Source organism: Citrus sinensis, chromosome 6, assembly GCF_022201045.2.
Source record: "Citrus sinensis cultivar Valencia sweet orange chromosome 6, DVS_A1.0, whole genome shotgun sequence".
NCBI lineage: Eukaryota > Viridiplantae > Streptophyta > Magnoliopsida > Sapindales > Rutaceae > Citrus > Citrus sinensis.
The window spans coordinates 21,420,276-21,440,466 of record NC_068561.1 but is presented as its reverse complement, the minus strand read 5'-3'; the positions used below and the strand labels follow the sequence as shown (position 1 = coordinate 21,440,466).

Here is a 20,191-nt window from a genome sequence, read left to right as displayed (position 1 = left end):
TCTTTCAAGTTTGTCAACGAAAACAAGAAAAAACCCTTACCTGTGGATTTCTGAAAAATTAACGGGACTGGGAAAATAGTTGTAAAACCATACAAGCAATCGACTTTTGTTTCCGAGAAAGAATCAATACTGGTGAGCACTAATATGCAATCTGTTTTGTTTCCTGACCTATGAAATCCGAGATTAAAAAAATAATAATAATAAAAAAATTGTTTAAAACAAGGGAGGGAATTGCTTATACACGAGAATAGGGCTCTTAACACTGTGCTTGGTGTCACTCCACTCGAGTAAAGCCGATAGTATACTCGCTCCACTTTGCATTGACCCCTTCACCAGGACCGTGAAAGATCGCGTTTGCTGCGATCTGCTAAACGTCAAAACTCTGGGGGAGACTGTAACTGAGAGGCCTTTCGGGGAATGCACAGTCGCTTTGTATAAAGATTTTGCAAACCCCACATTAGTGACAGTCCTGCGGAAGATGGCGGAGATGCTGGACTCATTCGTGAAGTGAAAATGCATGGAAGGATAGTTAAGGCCATCCAATCCCTGTGCAGGTCTAATGGTAGAGCAGTTGAGTTTCTTCTTGCGGCCAATAAGTCGACCAATTGCTGTGCTGTTATAGCCTTCCTTGCATAGGAATCTTGTATAGGAGCTCAAGTTAAGATCATAGATGAGGCCTGGGTGAACTGCTTTTGTTGGATTGATTTGGCCTGATCCTGACGCCAGCTCTGCATCGTCAGATTTCGTCTTCATAGGTGTTGCTGGAGCAGACAAATGACATTTTGGTTACAGGTTAGTAGATAATCATGTCAAAGAAGAAAATTAATTGAATATGAAATATATGTTGAGAGGGTAAAGGAAGTGCTACTCTTACCGGTGGTCATGAGAGCAGATTTGATTGCAGCAGGCGACCAGTCAGGGTGAAATGACTTGACGTATGCTGCCGCAGCCGCAGCGTGAGGGCAAGCCATGGATGTGCCCGAAAGGATGTTGAATGGCACAATTCTTCTGTCGCCGGGCAGTCCCGTAACTGACGCCAGTTCTGAATATGCAGCTAATATGTCTAGTCCCGGTGCAGCGATATCAGGTTTCAAGATGTTGAGGGTAATCTTTTGAGGACCCCTCGATGAGAATGAAGCTATGAAGGGGGCAGTGCTCGTGTTAACAACTCTTGTCTTGTATATGACAGCTTGAGGATTCCTGTACTCAGTTCATCAATTAAAAAATTACTAGAACTTAACTGTAGTCAATGACATGCAAATTTTTTGATAGATTTTAGGGATTAATTAGTACTTGGTGGAGTTGATATATTGATCAATCTTGATGCCAACTTCAGGAACCACAAAAGTTCCAGCTATCAGAGTGGCGATGGCGATGTCCGTTGGGGCATCAACGGCCACGATTGTTCCAGCTCCCTGTAAACGGTCGATAGTGTAGTCCTGGCTGCCGCTTCCGAGGCAGTAAACGATCTTTCCCTTCACTTTTTTCATGCTAAGAGTTCCATAATCACAGGCACTGCACCCATCACCCCATATATTTTAATTATAAACAACTAGAATTAAATATATAAAAAATTGAATCAATTCAAAGTTCATTATTTCATTTACATACCCGACATTTCCGTAGATTTCAGCAGTAACATTGGCTGCACGGGCTCCATTTGTGAGAGGGTACATTGCTTTTCTTGGGGAAAATGTATTAATTGATATCCCCTTCATCCAAATTTGTTTGAAAAGGATTAAAAAAAAAAATTCAACATTTTTGCATTTTGTAGAAACAAAAATATTTTCGTGTAAAGTAAAACGAGCGACGAATAAACTTACGGAAGTTCTCATGCCGTTGCCAAGCTTAACAGCGGTAACAAACTTCCTGTCAATGCTACTGGCGGCCACTGTCATAATCCACGGCGCTACATTCTCCACAGTCCCTTGGTAGGGCCCATCATTCCCAGCGGAGCACGCCGTCAAGATTCCCTTCTTCATTGCATGAAAGGATCCGATTGAAATCGAGTCGTCGAAGTAACTCCTAGACGGCCCGCCAATGGAGATGGATATTAGGTCGACGCCGTCGCCAATGGCGTCGTCGAAGGCGGCCAATATGTCCATGTCAGCGCAGCCACCACTCCAGCACACCTTGTACATGGCGATGCGGGCTGATGGCACCCCCCCGCGTGCAGTACCTTGAGCTATTCCGTACAAGCTTGCGCCCTTCACGGTTTCCCCGGCGGCCGTGGAGGATGTGTGGGTGCCGTGGCCGTCGGTATCGACTGGACTCTTTTGATCGGTATTGGGATCAAGGGCGTTGTCTAGGTTGTAGTATCTTGCACCAATGACCTTTCTGCTCTCATTTTTACAAGTTTAGTTAGATTGTTCAATATTCATGACTTTGATCAAATGCAAGCTATGAGGTGATATAAACAATGCATGTATAGGCTAATAATCTAAGGCGTAACATGTATCGTACAAAGCTCAAATCAACCCCGGAATCCAAAACTGACGAACAATTAATGCAGGTTCGGACAGACCTGTAATGGTTATCATTAATATTTATATTTTGTGAAATAGATCAGAACAGTGCATACTTGTTGCAGCGGGTGAAGTTAGCGCCAGTAACACATTTGCCCTTCCATTTAGCAGGAGGAGGACCAAACCCTTTATCATTAAAACTTGGAGACTCGACCCAAATACCTACAATAGTATTTAAACTATTAATATAATAACATAGAATATATATTTTTTATATAAATATAAAAAAAAAATAGTTAAATGAAATGACACCAGAATGCGCATACGCCAACCTGTATCTAACAAACCAACTATGATATTGCTCTGTGCCTTGGAGCTCCTTTTTTGTAATTTCTCGGACATTCCCAGAAAATCCCATGTTCTTGTTGTATGAAGTTTGCGACGAGTGTTTTCAAACACGGACACAACACTCTCTTCCTCTGCAGAAACAAGATTAGAATTTGAAAATTGGTTAAAAAAAATGGAGTTACTCATCTAATTAACGTTTGAGTATGTACCTGACAATCTCTTTGCTTCATGAGGCAATAGTCTCGCGACAAATCCATTGAAGCTCTTACCATAACTGCGTATTTTGGATTCTCTAGCTAATTTTTCACTGGAAAATTTTGGTAAGATGTTAAAAAAAATTAATTAGGAAATGTATCACTGAAGTATATTATTGCTCTTAGGTAGTTGATTCATGACAGGCAAGACTAATGCTTAAAACCAGTATAATTCATGGGCAAATTAGCTAACGATTTATTACTCGCCAATTGCTGTTGTAAGCAAACTATGATGTTCCTTGACGGCAGATATTCCGGCCTCCTCCGGCACGTTTCCCATGTATACAATATATGGCTGTTCTTCAAAAAAAATATATATATATTAGTTCATATAAGACCATGTTAAAACCATTGACGGTGTTCGTGCGTTATATATAAAATAAAAAATGGGAGAGGCTACTAGTCTACGAGCTTCGCTGTGAAGAACCTTAGGTTGTTTTCGGTGTATGCATAATCCTTCATTCATTAGATTTTTATTATGTATATATTTATTTTTTCACGATTCATTGAAGAATTCTAGACGTGTGCGTGTATTCTCTCTTTCATAATTGATTGAGAGGTAAACGTGGTAAGAATTCAACAAAAGAAAGTATACATTCGGTGTATCATAAACTTTCATGATTGATTAAGAAATTATTACTCGTTTGTCTGTAATATTTCATGATTAGTTGATAAATACTCAACAGAATAAAGTGTATGCAGAGCACCCAATATTTTCGTATCGAAGGAAACTGAATGAGTACTGATAACACAATAAATTCCCAACAATTTTGCACCCCACAATGTAAAGTTTAAGAAAAACCAAACCGTAAAACTTATAAGTCGTCTAAAATCACCTTTCTTTCGCGGTCACTGGTAGACCCCTTAACCAATATAATAGCTAGAAAAAGATCGAAGAAAAATACTAGTAGATTTGGAATGACTTTCATTTTTGGTTATTTGCTCTTTCTCTGTTTACGTGTGCTAAAACCCAAAGTGAAAGCTCGGAGTTGAGGTATATATACAAGCAAGGATGGTAAACAGTTAATTTTCCACTAATTGTGCGCGATAAAAGCTGAGAGAGAGTTGACTGCGAAGCAAATTAAAGAGCAAAGGCACTTCAAACTCCGTCTAAGTGGCTAGTATTTTGGATCCCAGTCTGTGACTTTGGAATCAAAACAGCAGACTTGTTCACGATCACGTGCGTATATATGTGTAATTGCTATTGACATCCTTATTTTAATTAACTTGACGAATGTTTCTTTGCACCAGCAAATCAAAAAAATCCTACATATGAATAAAAAAAATAACCCACCCTTTCTTAGAATGATGATGATGATGATAAAAGAACTCAATAATGCTTACAAATTTGTAGTCCAATAGATATGGCCGACGCCGATAGAACGCAATATATGAAATACTTAATTATCGTATGATTTACCTTTAGAATACAAATTGCCTCATACTTTGTAAATGTAGGATTATTCATTTACTAAAATATATATATTACTTACATAAACCAACAGCTACATCATCATAAACTTTAAAGAATTTTTGTTAAGAGATTCAATTGAAAATAAAAATAAGGATAAACGTGATAAGAAGACCACTTGTGGGCATGATAATAAAATACCCGGACGTTAATGTTCATGATCATTTCTGTATCTTCTTCCCCATCTTCTTATCAATATCAGGTACTCTAATTTCCTGACATCGAATAATTCCACCAGCTCCTCCATAGCATAGCCATCTCTCACTGCCTTTGTTCATGTTCCATCTCACTCGATGCATCGCTACAACTTTAGGAGGTAGAACTTCTATTCCGTTCCCAGCTTCTCCTTTTGCATTTTCCTTCCCCTGTATATCCGTTGCCTCTTCATCTATACACACCATCGCTTGATCATCTTCCTCCTTTTTTTTACTGCTACTTCTGGATTTTGGTTTTTGTTTGTTCTTAAGAGCTGCCAATGTCATATCACCTTCAGATTCTTCACCTGGTTCATTGCCATAACAAAGGGCTGCAGAAAAAAAAAAAATAAATAACAATTTGAGAATTGTTAATGAACTGGTTAATAGGTAAACATTAACCAAATTGCAAAAGAAGTACCTAAAGGTTGATTATCTGAGCTTAAAACATTTTTCCCCTTCTTATCATTTGGACTTTTGGATGAATTTGACTCAATCAAGAAACTTCGCATGGATCTTTCCCCAGCATCATGAACTGTCTTCTTCAGTGGTACTGGAGTATTGTCTAATGGAGTGTTCACTGTAATAGCTGATTCATCCTCAGTCACGGATCCACACAGAAAATGCATGGGGCGGTTTCGTGAATGATCTTTTTCAACTGCTTTCGCTGTGAGCTATTGTCAAGACAAGATCATCTGGTTAGGTAAAAGCTAAAAGCTTAGTGGCACTTAGAAGGGCATTTATCTATGGATTCTTTTCTCCATTTTTATTTAAAGTGAGCAGCAAAAGTGAGATTGTGGATTATTTTCACATCTCGGTGCTGAGGAACTGAAAAGTATGAGCTCCTCTCAGAAACATTTTAACAGACAAATATCATAGAGAGCAATTTAATTTGATCGATGGTTCAGAAAGAAATTTCAAAATAGAGATGCTTGGAAGGAGATGTCACGGTTGAAATCGCTATGCCTCAATATCCTTCTTGTAAAAAGATGTTAATGGAAACGAAAATTACAGAATAAAGTAATGACATTTGATATTTTCCGTTAGGAATGGGTTCGAGAAAAGCATGATACAAAATGATTTTTAAGGCAGAAAGACAACAAAAATAAAGGAAAGAAGAAAGTTAACTCACCTGGAAACGATGAACGGTGCCATCTGCACTGCAGTATGCGACCATGCCTAGAATTTAAAATTGATATACATCAACTTGGTCATAATAAGGGCATTGGAATTTAGCAGTTCAACCAGATTGGTTAAACATCATAAATAAAAGATTAAATAATAAAAAATGACTTTAATTTTAAAAGACAAGAATAATGATCCTATACAAGATTGTTTGGCAGCAATTCCTATGAAGATTAAAACTAATACCTTTGTTCTAATGAATCACCAAATAACTAAGTGATCTTGCACATGGTTATTAAAAATTAAACAAAAGTGGGGACCAATTCAAATTGTTTTCACATGAACAATTCTATGCAAGAAACTTGCATAATGCATTAAATTCATAAGCATTCAGTCGAACAGATAATTAATCACTCAGAGCCGAGGTAACAAACATGACTGACTGTGAAAACTTAAAACCAAAGCATAAGAGAGATACCTGTTAGCCGTGACACTTGCACACTCCAGATAGCAAAGGATGAACAATTAACAAGGTGCAACCCTTGCTGCTTTGTCCCAGCAAAAGGTTTTCCTGTAGCGGGGACATCATATGCAGCCTTCAACAAGCTGACTATCCTCATTGCTCCATCATCAAAGGATAAAATAACACACCTGTTAAAAGTGAAAAAGCAATGTTTAAAGGTAAGGGTAAAACAAAATCACTATTAGGAATGTAATTTGTGTTTTTTTAGCAAGTCATAGCTAACCCTGGATCTGGCAACCAATCCAGACCATATATGAACTTTGGAGCTGGATGGATGTCCCACAAGGGACGGAATGGGTCACTGCAAAAATCACAAATTTCTTCAGTGACTATGTAATGATACTAATTTTTCCACAGGTTAAACAAGTATAAAGTTTAACAGAAATAGCCTATGTCTATGTACTATTCTTGTTTCAAGTACATGCTTTAATCTTGTAAAACAGATAAACATTCCAAAAAGAAAAAAGAGCTAAATTTTGGAAGAAGGGGACAAAAAAAATAAAAATAAAAACACAACATATTAAGAATTCAGGATCCAAAAAATCAACTTAGAAAGTCTTATGACCCAGGGGATGAATATTAAATAGCACAAGCTAACAGCCTTAGTAAACAGAAGTTAGTATAATATTTAGTTAGTATAATATTTTATTCATTTGAAAGATAAAAGGTTATCATGTGCAAATTGAATCAGTAAAATATATTTATACATTCTGTATGTTGACGCTAAAAAGTTATCAACTATATAAATTGTGACAATAGTTTGTGTTTCACTCAAGTTTGGCAGGTTTTCTCTGTGATTTATCCCTTCCGACTAACTGACACTAATCGGCAGTAAAGCTAATAGTGTAGATCCAAAAAATAAAACTGATAATCCATGCATTATACTCCAACATCAAACAGGCACCCAGGATCATCACTCATTGGATAATGGAATGTAGGTAGCTGAAGATAATGGCCATAACAACTCTTCACAGGCAACTACACAGAAAATACAGTAGCAAAATTACTGACATGAAAATAGATTTTAATGACTGATTTTGAAGCCTGAAAATTATGACTTCAGCTAAAGCTTATTAGTCCATAAGCTTAATTACATCATATAAGTTTGTGGACAGTTTCCCGCAACCGTCAATACTGTAATATATGGAAGGAAGTCGCATATGGAAGTTCAATCTCACATTGAACTTGCTAAAGATTAAAATATGCCCTTAGCGGAACATGAACTCACTGACAAGAGTGTAACTTACTCTCTCAAGATTTTTCACTAAGACATACATTAAAAAAAGTTTCTATAAGAAAAATTACAGTAATCAATGAGTAATCTAAAATGACAAGATGAATTGCACAGAAAGAAAAAACCAGAAAATTTTAAAAAATGAACGAAAAGGCATTGTACATTAAAAATTGAAAAAATAATAAAAGCCATCATACTTACCGTATGTCCCAAAACTTTAGGCCTCCATGTCCAGCAGTGAGTATAACATTTGCACTATCCGAATCACTGAAAATTGTAAATAAAAACATTTTAGTAGTATGTAAAAAGATAGATTAAAGATCGATGTTTTTAGTTTTTCAGCCGTAAGATCTCAACTAGAGTTCATGTAGCATCACTAACCTCTCAGCCGGGGCCCATGAAACTGCTCTAATAGGAAGTGTATCGGCACTAAAACAGAGCAAAGGTCTTGAATCTGCACATCAGCAAGTGAAAGATAAAAGTAGGCAAATTATTCAAAGTGCTTCATAAGTCAAGAATTTGTGTGCAAGAGAAAAGACGATATCAAATAAAAAGTGACATGCACTGTTTTTACCTATAGATGAATCACTTGCAACAAATTTCCACAAAGCGACCTGTGTGCAAGGTATAATTCTTTAGTTCTGACACAGAAAACTAAAAGCGAAAAGGCCGTAATCTCTCCAACAATCCCACCAGCAACTGGGATAGTGCATGCCGACATAAATTTAATCAACAGATACTACTTGGAGAATCTACTCCAAGTAACTGTGACAGATCTATTTTAAAGAGACGCAGAAACCCTTATTCCCAAATCTAAAGCATGAAATCTACATCTCAAATAAGTTAGGAGCAGACTGAAACACAAAAAAGGATAGAAGATATATTACCGTCCCATCATGGCACCCTGCCAGTAAGTAATCATGTGGAGGTGAGGTTGACCACTCCATTGTCAAAGGGATGCTGCATAATAGAAGTAAATTACTGGTAAATCATAGATATATCCCTGGGTATGTCAAACAATAAAAATTTAGACAGTCATGACATTTAGCCGGTAGATGAATTTGGCTGGTAAAGCAAATATTCCTCAGTCAATTTTTCTGTTCAATTATGATCAACCTTTGAATCTGAGAACCCCATGATGATCTGAGAGAAATATGACATCCAGTAAAATCTACTTCCAGATAAAGCCTTCTTAAAATCAAGGATCCAATTTAAATATAAAAAATCATAAAGAAAATGAGAATTTTAGGCCTGACAACTACCATCCCAATACGACATTGACATGCATTCTGAGTCATGCAACAGAGAATTAATCCCCTAAGTTTCTAAATTCTGTAATCATCTACTTAATATCCAATCCCATAGATTATACCTATTTACTTCTAAACAATGTCTGTTTGATTCAGATATCCTTAACAAATATTCAGTGATACAGGGGACTCTCATATGTAAAGATATCAAAACTTCATTAAAAGCGTAGGTGCAAATTTGCAAGATCTGACCTCTAAGACTATCTGTGACTAACAAATTCTTTGTTTTGATGCTAATTGAACTACAATTTAGTTATCAAAAGAAGATACAAAAATTAGACATGCAGATTACCTCTGTGTGCCACCACATTTTAACATGGAGCATCTGAATACTGGTTCCAATTTTACGAAGCGAGGATCAGTCCCCTCTTTCATGGAAGACAAATAAATAGCTTTCATTGTCCGGAGAAGAGGAACCTCCCAACTACATTTGATAAGAGAAATCGTTAGATAACACCCCACACACTGTAATTGCTTGTAATGCATCATATAACATACAACCAAGCAATTTCTATATATCATAGTCTGATGCAAACAATTGATAACATATAAGGTCAAGGCTCATAAATGCTTAACAATATAAAAGAAAGAACTGAGGAAAGTATTTTATAATAGGAATTAAATATTTACTACTAGTACAGTATTTTTGTCTAAGCAAGCACAAATTCCGATGCATTGGATATGAAATTAACCTCAATATTACGAGCTAATTAATTTATCCCCTCAAAAATAGCAAGATAATTCACAGATCATTCGCATAAACAGGACCTCAACATGCAAATTTTGATGCTAAAACACCAAGAAAAATAACAGCACTCAAAACGCATGAAAACAAATAAAATTAGATATAAAAAGTTTAGACAACTCAAGCAGATGTCTTACACTTCAAGGGATCCATTTCCCAGCAAGACAGCAAGATACCCCAGCCGTTGCTTGCACTTGCAATCTACTGCATTATATGGCTTCCATTTCACATCCCATGCAACTTTTCCATTGTGGGCCAGGCACAATACAACCCTAGGAAGAGCAATGTCCTTTGGTATAGGACAAGAAACCAAGCTTGGTTTGGAAAGAAAATCACCTAAAACATCACATACTGCAGAATCTCGTTCAGAGCCATGATATATTTGATGATTCGCAGTAGGAGGTTCCTCATCTTCGTTTACATTTGATAATGGTTGACATATATCATGGCTATGTTTCTCTACTCTTGCCTTACTTTTCAATTTTCGACTCCTAACAGGAGTTTTAAGGGATGAATTTGATGAAGATGCTTTTTCAGTTGACATTTGAAGTTTTCTAAGGGTATCTCCAGAAGCTTCTTCTACAGTTAGCAACCTAGATGAATCTTCTGTATGTTGAACAGAAAGTTGTTTCAATATTCTGCTCTGCAGAGGAGTTTTAAGAGATGAATTTGATGAAGATGCTCTTTCAGTTGAAGTCTGAAGTTTTCTAAGGGTATTCCCAGAAACTTCTTGTATGGTTAGCATGTTGGATGAATCTTCTGGATATTGAACAGCAAGTGGTTGAACGAACTGTTCAACACCATCCAAGTTGCCACTAGATTCATCTTTTGGTTTTTTTCTAGGTCTTCCTCTTGGCCTCTTTGATTGCGTTAACTTGTCCTTTGTAGCATAATCATCAAGAGCTTCATCTGTTGGCTTTTTTCTTGGTCTCCCTCTTGGTCTCTTTGTTTTGTCATCTGAGTCTTCAAAATTTTGAGATTTTTGTTTTAGGTTTCTCTTGGGTGACCGTGCCTCTTCCTCATTTACACCAACATTTAGCATACACCAAATCTGAATCATGCCTCTGCCAGTAAGTGGAGCACCTAATTTGTGATAACATGATTCAGGAGGATGAGCAGCAACAGCAATAAACTGGGGGGGAAAAAAGCCAAAACTAAAATGAGAAATGAAAAATAGAACAGAAAGGAAGAGTCTGGTTAACATGAAGATACATTGCAACAATATTCTACTCTCACTTATATTCAAATAAGTGACAACAATTAATGCCATAAAGAATAAGTTCTAGCTTTCCTTTCTTGCAGGAAAAAATGCTTTCCCATGGTAAAAGGGCAAGGATAATAAGATATAGGCAAATTACAGAATAATGTTTTGAAATCCATGTACTTTTCTGACATTACAATAAATAAATGCCTAAATGCTTCCACTGCCCACTTAAAACTTTATGAAAAGTGGGAAAATGGATAAGGAAATGAAAAACCGTTAAAAAAAAAAAAATTCTCTGAGTTGGCCAGAGCAGAAATGGTGTATAGGGAAGTTAGTTGAGGCCATCAATAACAAGCTAGAAAACCAAGCAAATGAACTAAACTCCAATAGGTCAATTTAGGATTGAATCATGTGTACAATAATTTCTTGCAGAATTGACATCCAAATAAAAACTTGACAAGATTTTGGTGATGATGTAAAATTAAAAATCAAATCCCACAAACATTGTGCCATAATCAAACAAAGCCTAATCGAGTCTTCTATATATAAACAACAATTACCTCACATTTGACCTGGCAGTCAGGCTTTTCATGAACTCTGGGACACCAATCCAATGCCCAGACAGACCCCCCAGCATATATCACAAAGTCTTTGCTGCAAAAAAGATATAATAAGAAAATTTTGGAAACACATAAAAAAATTTTATCAGATGGGGATATAGAAACCATTCTTATAATTCAGTCATGTCATCTGACATATATGAAGTATCCATACATAAGGAAACTCTTCATTTCTACTGAGAAAACCACATCTAAAACAGCTATAAAAAATCTACGCAGGTTGAATTAAAATCAAAATATTAAATCATACCTAGACACCAGAGAAGTTGCATCGGTACACAATCCCTCCTCCTGCAACAATATGCAAACAAAATAACATCACAGTCTAATATAAAATATCGTTAAATGCGCTGACTAAAAGAACATAAAAAATCTCAACTGATGTACCTCAGGAACTGCTGCAGATGAAAATTGAGGCAAGTTAATCTCACTTAAAACATTCTTTTCCCCACAACTTCCCATCTCTTTTGCAAACCTAACGGTTCTTGGTCTGTAATTGAAATATCTCCATTCTCTGAACAGACACAATTCTTAATTGTATTAAAAACACATCAAAATTAACAATTCCTACTTATATTAAAAACACATCAAAATTAAACACATAATTAAATACCAAATAAAAAAAATTACTACCTTAAAAAAGTAACCGTGGAGGATAATTGTTGAACATCGCTTTCATCAAGGCCTTCACTTTCTGGCTCTTCACAGAGTTTAGAAATAGTGTCGAGTGCATTAAAATGCTTATCAACCGAATAATCAAATATTGATACTCGAACTCCTGTATCATTGCCTCCTGAGGATTCTTCCTCCATTTTCTTTCTTTAGCGTCCAAAAAAAGAAACATCAATTCTGTTGCTAACAACAATGCACACAAACTGGTTTCCTAATACAGTAAAAAACTGAATGATAATGACTTCAAATTTTGAAAACGCTTCGAGCATAACTGTCCAGTGCACGAGGACAAAAAAAACTCAAATCCCTAGGAGCAAACAGAGAACAGGAGCTGAAACTTTACAGAGAGTGAGAATTACGTACCGCCAGGTGTAGCTCACTACTGCGTGCTACGATTGATCAGAAGAATTGAAGAGAAGGAAAAAAGAGAATACACAACTGAGAGATTTATACTTTTGTAGCAAGCAGTCAAAGCGTTATACTGGAGACGGCTAAACGCCGGGTCGGACAGCGCATTTAAAACCCATGACGGGCCCGAAAAATTTCTCTTCTCTTGTTTGACATGCGGCCCGGGGATAGATTTTACTCCGGCCGTGGATTGACTCAAAGTGTAAGCTTAAGCCGCTCACGTGAGATGGACACAAACCCAACATGTTTCATGTCTTAAAAGGCTCAACACCTTTATTGTAAAACAATTCTCTAATTGAAATTATATAAATAATCAAAGGTAAATTAATTTATTTTTTTTTTTAATAAAAATTTAATTAAACATTTAAATAAATTATTTTTTAATAATTATTTTACATCCACCCCATTCATAAATTTATATTTATATTTATATATCAACATCATGTATAACTTTCTCAATGCTATTGGAAATGTGTGTGTGTGTGTAATTGTGTATATATGGATGATCCATTATATCAACATCATGTAAGATTTTCTTGATACTATTAGAGATGTGTGTGTGTGTATGGATGATCAACTCCACTGATAATGTTGGTGTTTTGATTGGTATATTAATTATATTTTTCGCATAGGATAACCTTTTATTGCCAAAAATCTTTAAGATTTGAAACATAAAAGCTTTACATCTACAAAATAGCTAGACTCACTTAACACTAAGTGCAACTTTTTAATATTAATTTTACATTTAATATTTTATTAAATCCAAAAAAATAAAGAATTAATTAAAAAATAATAACAATTCCCTTGTTTTTTCCCATAATTTTAATTTAATTTTTAATTAGTTTTATTAAAAAATTATTCAATTAATTAAATAATTGAAGGTATTCATATTATCAATATTAAACAACCACCAAAGATAAAATAGTAAGGTTAGTAAAATAATAATAATAATAATAACATTTTGCGGTGTTCTGGATGTGTTTTAAAATATTAAGAAATTTTGATTAGTTTAGTCAAACAATAGGGTGTTTCACTTTTTTTTCCCAAAAAAAGATTGAATAGAATTTTTTATTCTCAAAGCAATCTATAAAATCCACCAATTAAATATGAATGTCAATTTTTAAACGAAGTTGATGTGAATACTCTCTAAATTTCAAAAATTGAGTAGTTAGAAACATGAGTCCCGCTTTAATTATCGATAGAATGCTATATAAACCTGCCACTAAATTCTTGTTTTGATGCTAAGCTCACGACTTCATATAAATATATATGGACAACTCATGACAACGTTACACTTTCCATAGTAAAAAATAATAGATAATAAATATATGTAAACTTATAAAGTTCCTAATTAATAAAAGGGTTCGGCTAAGTTAGATCAGCTTCATGGTGGAGCACTGATGATGATGATAGCACGATTGTAAAGATAAATATAAAATTTTGCAGTTATTGCTATAATCTAACAGTTATCATCAATGCCCTACTATGAAACTGATCCAACTTAACCACTGCCTTAATTAAATGTATTAATTATTGTCAAATAGAATATGATTAGAAAGATCATTATTTACTTAAATAAGCAATCACTGAAAGATATTTTTCAATACTTATATATAAATAGGAAACACATTAAGAATGCAAAAGTGCCATCTAATTGAGATGGTAAAATCTCGTCTTAAAAATAAGAAATTTAGGATATGAATCCCACGAGTAAAAAATTAAATTGTCACTAAAGTAATCAATAAAAAAGTTTATTTTTTAAATTTATAAGTGGGTGTTATTAAGTAAAAGAGTGTTATATACGAACGGAGTGCAAATATTGGCCCATGCACCTTGTCTTTAATTAATGAAACATTTCGGTTGCATTGTTTTTTTTTTTCTTTTTTGCTCTTAAAATTGAATAGATTTGAATGAAAATATTTAAATGAAAATTTTATTTTTTTTCTAACATTTAAACATCAAAATTTAAAAGCTAGTAGTTTGGCATAAATATCCTCTTAAGTGATACTTTTATTTTTTAAATTTTATAAATGGGTGTTATTATAATTACATCTTTTATAATCACATTTTTTAAATTTAAAAACAATATAACCCATTTAGACATAACTTTGAGAATAGTACAAAATGTTAGGATTATACATAATATAGGAAATACATGAATTCTTAGGGATATTTTTAAGATTTGAAATTAATTTTTTTTTTCATTTAGATTTCATACTTAAGATAAAAGCTTTCAGATAAAATTATTTAACAATAAGTGATAAGTTAAGGAAACAAATAGTTCAAAATAAGTAAATACCCCAAAAAAAAAGAGTTAAATTTAGACTTCAGAATTGTAAAATAAGTAAATATCCAAAAAAAAGTTAAATTTAGACTTTAGAATTTAAAAAGAAACAGTTTTTTCTCTTGTCTACATTAATTTCAAAAGACAACACAAGGACATCAAGCCTTAAACATGGAAAAATCATACACAGAAAGAACTCCAACATTAAGGTTGAGCATTAGAAATTAGAGTTGTTATGTTCAATCTCTTCAACAAATTTTAAGTAATGTACGTAAATTGTTTTGATATTGGACAAGACAAATAAATATTTCAAGTTTTCAACAAAATATTTTGGATTTTGAATAAAGCCTCTAATAAAATTATTTAAATAAAAATAGTCACATCATATACAATTGAGTGCGACAAGTATTGTTTCCTAATATTATCCTTCTACTATTTTTATATTTTATTTACTAATCTCTAATAATATAAGTTTTGTTAAATAGAAGTTCATGTTATATTAGGAAGGAATTTTTAATAAAAGTTGATAGTGTATTGAAAATATGACTATTAAATAATATTTTTAACATAAATAGTAAAGATATTATAAGTCTTTTGTCATACAAATATTAGATCAACTCATCTTTAATTTTAAATTACAGTAATTAATATTTATCAAATAATTTAATATTATAATTTCATAACTACAATCGTTCAACCTCAACATTAAATAAAAATTTAATAATCTAATATATGAATTTTTTTTTCTTTGGGCATAAATAATTGTTTAAAATGATCAATTCAACCAAGTACAAACACCTGGAAAGGTCTACAGAAGTACGTGATTAAATACGTCCACAGAAATTCTGTGACCGAATTAAACAGGTCCACCTTAGACATGTTGTACATCCTAATGGATAGAGATTGATGTTACCATTTCACTTTTGTTCGAACTCATTTTCAACGTGGTGTCACTGGTCCTGTAAAAGATATGTCGCAAGGATGTTTGGAAATATCGGGGGAATCATGATTTAGAGCCTCGCACACATTCGACTCCAAAAGGCGTGCAAGAATCACATCCAAATTAAAGCACAATTGATCAGTGCATGGGAATAACTTGCAGAAGCTATTTAATGGTCCTCACATAATAGTTAATTCTTCTTAATTGTCCAACATTTGGGCCAATATGCACGTGCATCAAGCATAATTAAGTACAGTTATATATTCTACTTGTGGGTACAACGGAATATATTTGAGCGAAAAGCTTGGCAGCTAGCAGCTGTCCTTTTTGGGATGGCATTGAAACTGTTGTTAAATTATTTTAAGGAGAATTTTTTTAATATTGTTTTTTTATTCATAAATTTGTGAATTTTATGTATCGATTAAATTCAAAAGAACTTATTTCGATATGGTAATTAAAATATGGATGTTTGCATTAGAGATTGTACTTTTAATAGATAAAGAGTACATCTTTCCATAACCTATTGCTATCTAATTAAGAAAAGTTTTGTTGCAGCATCTTTAAGTAATCCAACATATTTTTCTTTTTGGTAAATAATTTTTTTTTTATCTTGCATGTAACGAAAAAGTGGTTATAACCCCATGTTGTTTGGTGAAACTAAGTAAAAATTTTCAAATATTTTAAAATAGGTCGAACTCATGCTATTATAATGGTGTCAACTTTATTACTAGTTATATTATTTTACTAAAAAACAAAAAATTATATAAAAAAAAATAGTCGCAAAAGCCTCTTAAGTTTTCAGCAAGGAACATCAATACTTACTTTCATAATTTTTACCCTTAATTTGGATGAAAAATATAAAATTTATTGTTGTGTGCTCGTGATGCACTCACTCTCTTTCCCACGTGAAATTTTAAATTGATAAGTAAGTATCAAATATATGACACAACACATTAACAGTCTGCCACCAAATCTAACATCAAACGCTAACCCAATTTTCTATATATTCAATCAATCAAAACATGCAAAATCAGTGGTTAAAATTGATCACGAACATAAATAACAAATAAAAAAAAAAAGACAAAACCTACAAACCTTTACCAAAGCGATCATTAACCCACAGCAACCGACCATAATTCTTAAGCCAAGTGCTTACAAATAAGTATATGTATCATCATTTACTTGATTTAAAATAAACCAAATAAGTGGGAAAAAAAAAGAACAGAGAGAGAGAGAGAGAGATGATTCTTACCTTGCTTCACTTAGCAAACTATTATGGATTAGCTGTGAATCCTCCTCCAAAATCACGGATTATTAATTTACATTTCGAATTGATTTAATTTATTCGATAACGAGAGAAAAATATTCAATAAAATGTTTTTTTTTCAAAGTTTGGAGGAGGGAAGATGAAAAATAGTAGAATGCGAAAGGTGTGTTTTAATTTGTAGGCACAATAAAATTTTTTGACCAATCAAATTATGACACATGCCATTCATGGACTTAAGTCAGCATTTTTGAACTTCTAAGTTAACACAAATAAAAGTACTAAAATATCCTTTTCTCATCCAAATTAATTATAAAATATAATAGAAAAAAGTCTGAATATCACTTTTTTGAAAATTTAGGGGTCTCCGTGATTATTTTCCCAAATCATGGAGATACACCTTCCATGTTTTCTATTTTATTCCTCATCTTGATATTATTCATAAAGTTTAGGGTGAAACTATTTGAACTAACTAATTTCATTTCAAGACTCACTTTTTTAACTAAAATAATTATTAAATTATAACTTATTATTTAATTTACAAGTTCTCTCAAAAGTCACAAAATACCCTTCATTATAATTACTTTCTCTCTATTATAATAATAGTTAAAGCCTAAAGTAGTGTCTCTCCCTTTCATTTTTTTTTTATTCTTTCTAACTAAACCAACTTTATATCTCTTTACTTTTCACTAGAACTTTGTCAATTTTTATCTATTATTGTCATTCAAAGTTTGTACTTATAAGATTTGACCAAAAATTTTCTAATCGATTCATGGTGTATTTACTTTTTGAATTAGGAAATTGAAATCTGAAATCAGAATGTCCACCACAATTTTGGAATGAGGAAATGGGGATTGATTCCCATAGAAGGGTTGGAAATGAGTCTCTCATTCTCTAAAATTTCAATTCTAGCCCCATTTACATTTCAATATTCCCAAAATACTCTCTTTAATAATAATATATATTAGTATTATTACACCACCACCACCAATAATAATAATAATAATAATAATAATAATAATAATAATAATAATAATAATAATAATAATAATGTCATTATATTTATTTTATTCTTTTATTAATATTAATATTGTTAAAATTTATTAATTTCAATTAATTTATTCATTATAATAATAATAATTATTGTTAATATTATCATTATTAAAATTTATTATTGTTGTTGTTGTTTTAATTAATATTACTGTCATATTATTAAGGAGTTTCTAGTAATTTGTAGCAATTTAATTAATTCCGATTGCAATTATAAGATAAAGTAAACATATTAATGGCAATTCAGCTCATTTTGATTCCGATTCCTGGAGTTCAAGTAAATAAATTATTCTGATTCTCAATCCATATTTCCGTACTAGCCCATTCCCATTTATACCCATTTCGATTTCAGTTTATTAAACGTACCATCAAAATATTATTTTTACATGATGGGTATTGTTCTTTTCATTTTGTTTTAGATTACGATAACACCAATTTGTTAATTTTTGAATAATTTTATTTATTTAATGCAATATTTACTTCATGTATTAGAATAAATTTTATGTAGGGGAAGGAGATGAGGGGGCAGAGAAGAAGTTCAAATAAGTAATTGATCAAATTTTATTTTCATAATTAAAATTTTAATTGAAAAAAGGGTGCAGTGAGGAATTCAACAGGTTCAAATAGCTCCACTCTAAAGTTTAAATTTCTTGAGAACATAAATAAAGTAAAATGACTTGTAAATCCTTAATGATTGAATTAATTTAATAGAAAAATGTAAATTATTTGAAAAAAAATTTCAAAGCAATAAAATATGTCTGCATAACATATAATTCTCATGAATAAAATAAAATATATTTTTTTTATTGCTTTGTTTGCATTTGTTTAGAAAAATATGATAAATTGCAGTTTCAATATTAGCACGTATTTACCTCCCCTTATGTAATGTTATAATATTACGCGGGCACTCTAATAGTCATACATGGCCAAATGTAACGTATTAAAATTTTAATGAATACTTTATACAATTCTTAGGGATATTAATGATATTTTTACTATTTGTAACTATGTCTACTTTAATGAATACCGTGTACTCTCACATTAATTCACTCATTAAGGGTAAATATTTAAACTCTGAGGCTAACATCAAGGTAAGGGGTGTAATGGTAAAATAATCAATAAAATTAACACCATTATAACTGCGGAGTCTCGACCTATTCTAAATTATCAAGGAGTTTTCCTTAGTTTCACTTTAAAAAAAAAATCGGGGTTATACTTATTTTTCCTATATGCAACTTATGTATTCGTACAAATATCTCTATTAGCAGTATCTCTATAGGAGTCATTGCTCTTAGGAAAAGAATTTATTCGCACGATATGTAGTATGAAACATTTGAAACATGTAATAACACATTGTTATCAAATTTTCATGATGATAATGGCTCCCCTAGCTATCGTTTTCATTAGTTATCCTTGGCTAGTTTTTTTAAAAAAGTTGTTTTTAGTTCATCATCTTAGCTTTTTGGATATTTTAATGGATAAGAAGCTCATCCCCTACAGGAAAGTCTATATATCACTTCTTTTTTCTTTTTACCATGTGTTTAAAGAAAAAGTTTTAGGTGTTTGCATAGAATAATTTTTTTTAGTGTATTAAACCATCTACTATTCGAATACTACATTGAGTCCCGACTAATCATATTCGAGTTGAGTAAGACTATTAGGGCGGTAAAACTCCCCAACAAGTATTTAACACAACTGCATTCCCAAATCTCGAACCAAAAACTTTAGTTAAGTTAGAACAAACCCATGACACCTGATCTATGCGCTTGTTGGTAGTACAACCTTTTTTTTTTTTCATTCATTGATTGTTATGTGTGTGTGTCTACATACATACATATATATAAAGAATATCTCTAATTTAAGTGCAGTTTTTTGGGGCAATAACTGAGCTTTGTCTAGCTTTTTGAAAGCCTTGGGCGCCCAAATATTTTCTCTTGATTTTTCTCTAATAAAATAAACATATTGTTGTCGTGGTTAAGAATAAAAGCATGTGAGTGAATATCATGAATTACCTTAGGTGAGCAGAAAGATGTCTCTGGTGACTCATTTATTTAATTCTTTTAGCACACGGACACGGGTT

General features: G+C 32.8%; 2 protein-coding genes across 5 annotated transcripts; both read right to left on the bottom strand.

The window, feature by feature from the left end:
* Window positions 1-183: 183 nt before the first annotated feature.
* LOC112498647 (subtilisin-like protease SBT4.15) lies at window positions 184-3,996 on the bottom strand. The gene is made up of 10 exons (XM_025100114.2): window positions 3,904-3,996; window positions 3,271-3,362; window positions 3,023-3,120; window positions 2,798-2,944; window positions 2,582-2,687; window positions 1,824-2,337; window positions 1,612-1,712; window positions 1,294-1,515; window positions 875-1,200; window positions 184-761 (listed from the first exon to the last, which is right to left on the bottom strand). Exons 1-10 carry the CDS (start codon window positions 3,994-3,996, stop codon window positions 214-216), a joined length of 2,247 nt encoding a protein of 748 aa, XP_024955882.1. The 3' UTR covers window positions 184-213.
* A 451-nt stretch (window positions 3,997-4,447) lies between these two features.
* On the bottom strand, window positions 4,448-12,808 carry LOC102609984 (uncharacterized). 4 transcript variants are annotated; one of them, XM_025099640.2, is made up of 16 exons: window positions 12,529-12,808; window positions 12,127-12,376; window positions 11,881-12,007; window positions 11,744-11,784; window positions 11,434-11,527; window positions 9,807-10,801; window positions 9,217-9,348; window positions 8,502-8,574; window positions 8,189-8,228; window positions 7,996-8,068; window positions 7,816-7,881; window positions 6,604-6,681; window positions 6,336-6,508; window positions 5,865-5,911; window positions 5,154-5,406; window positions 4,448-5,064 (listed from the first exon to the last, which is right to left on the bottom strand). In XM_025099640.2, the coding sequence occupies exons 2-16, from the start codon at window positions 12,303-12,305 to the stop codon at window positions 4,700-4,702; spliced, it is 2,736 nt and encodes a 911-aa protein (XP_024955408.1). In that variant the 5' UTR covers window positions 12,306-12,376; window positions 12,529-12,808; the 3' UTR covers window positions 4,448-4,699. The 4 variants fall into 4 exon arrangements, with proteins under 4 accessions (XP_024955408.1, XP_024955409.1, XP_024955407.1 ...); XM_025099641.2 differs by having other exon boundaries at window positions 12,127-12,368; XM_025099639.2 differs by having other exon boundaries at window positions 12,127-12,312.
* Window positions 12,809-20,191: the final 7,383 nt, after the last annotated feature.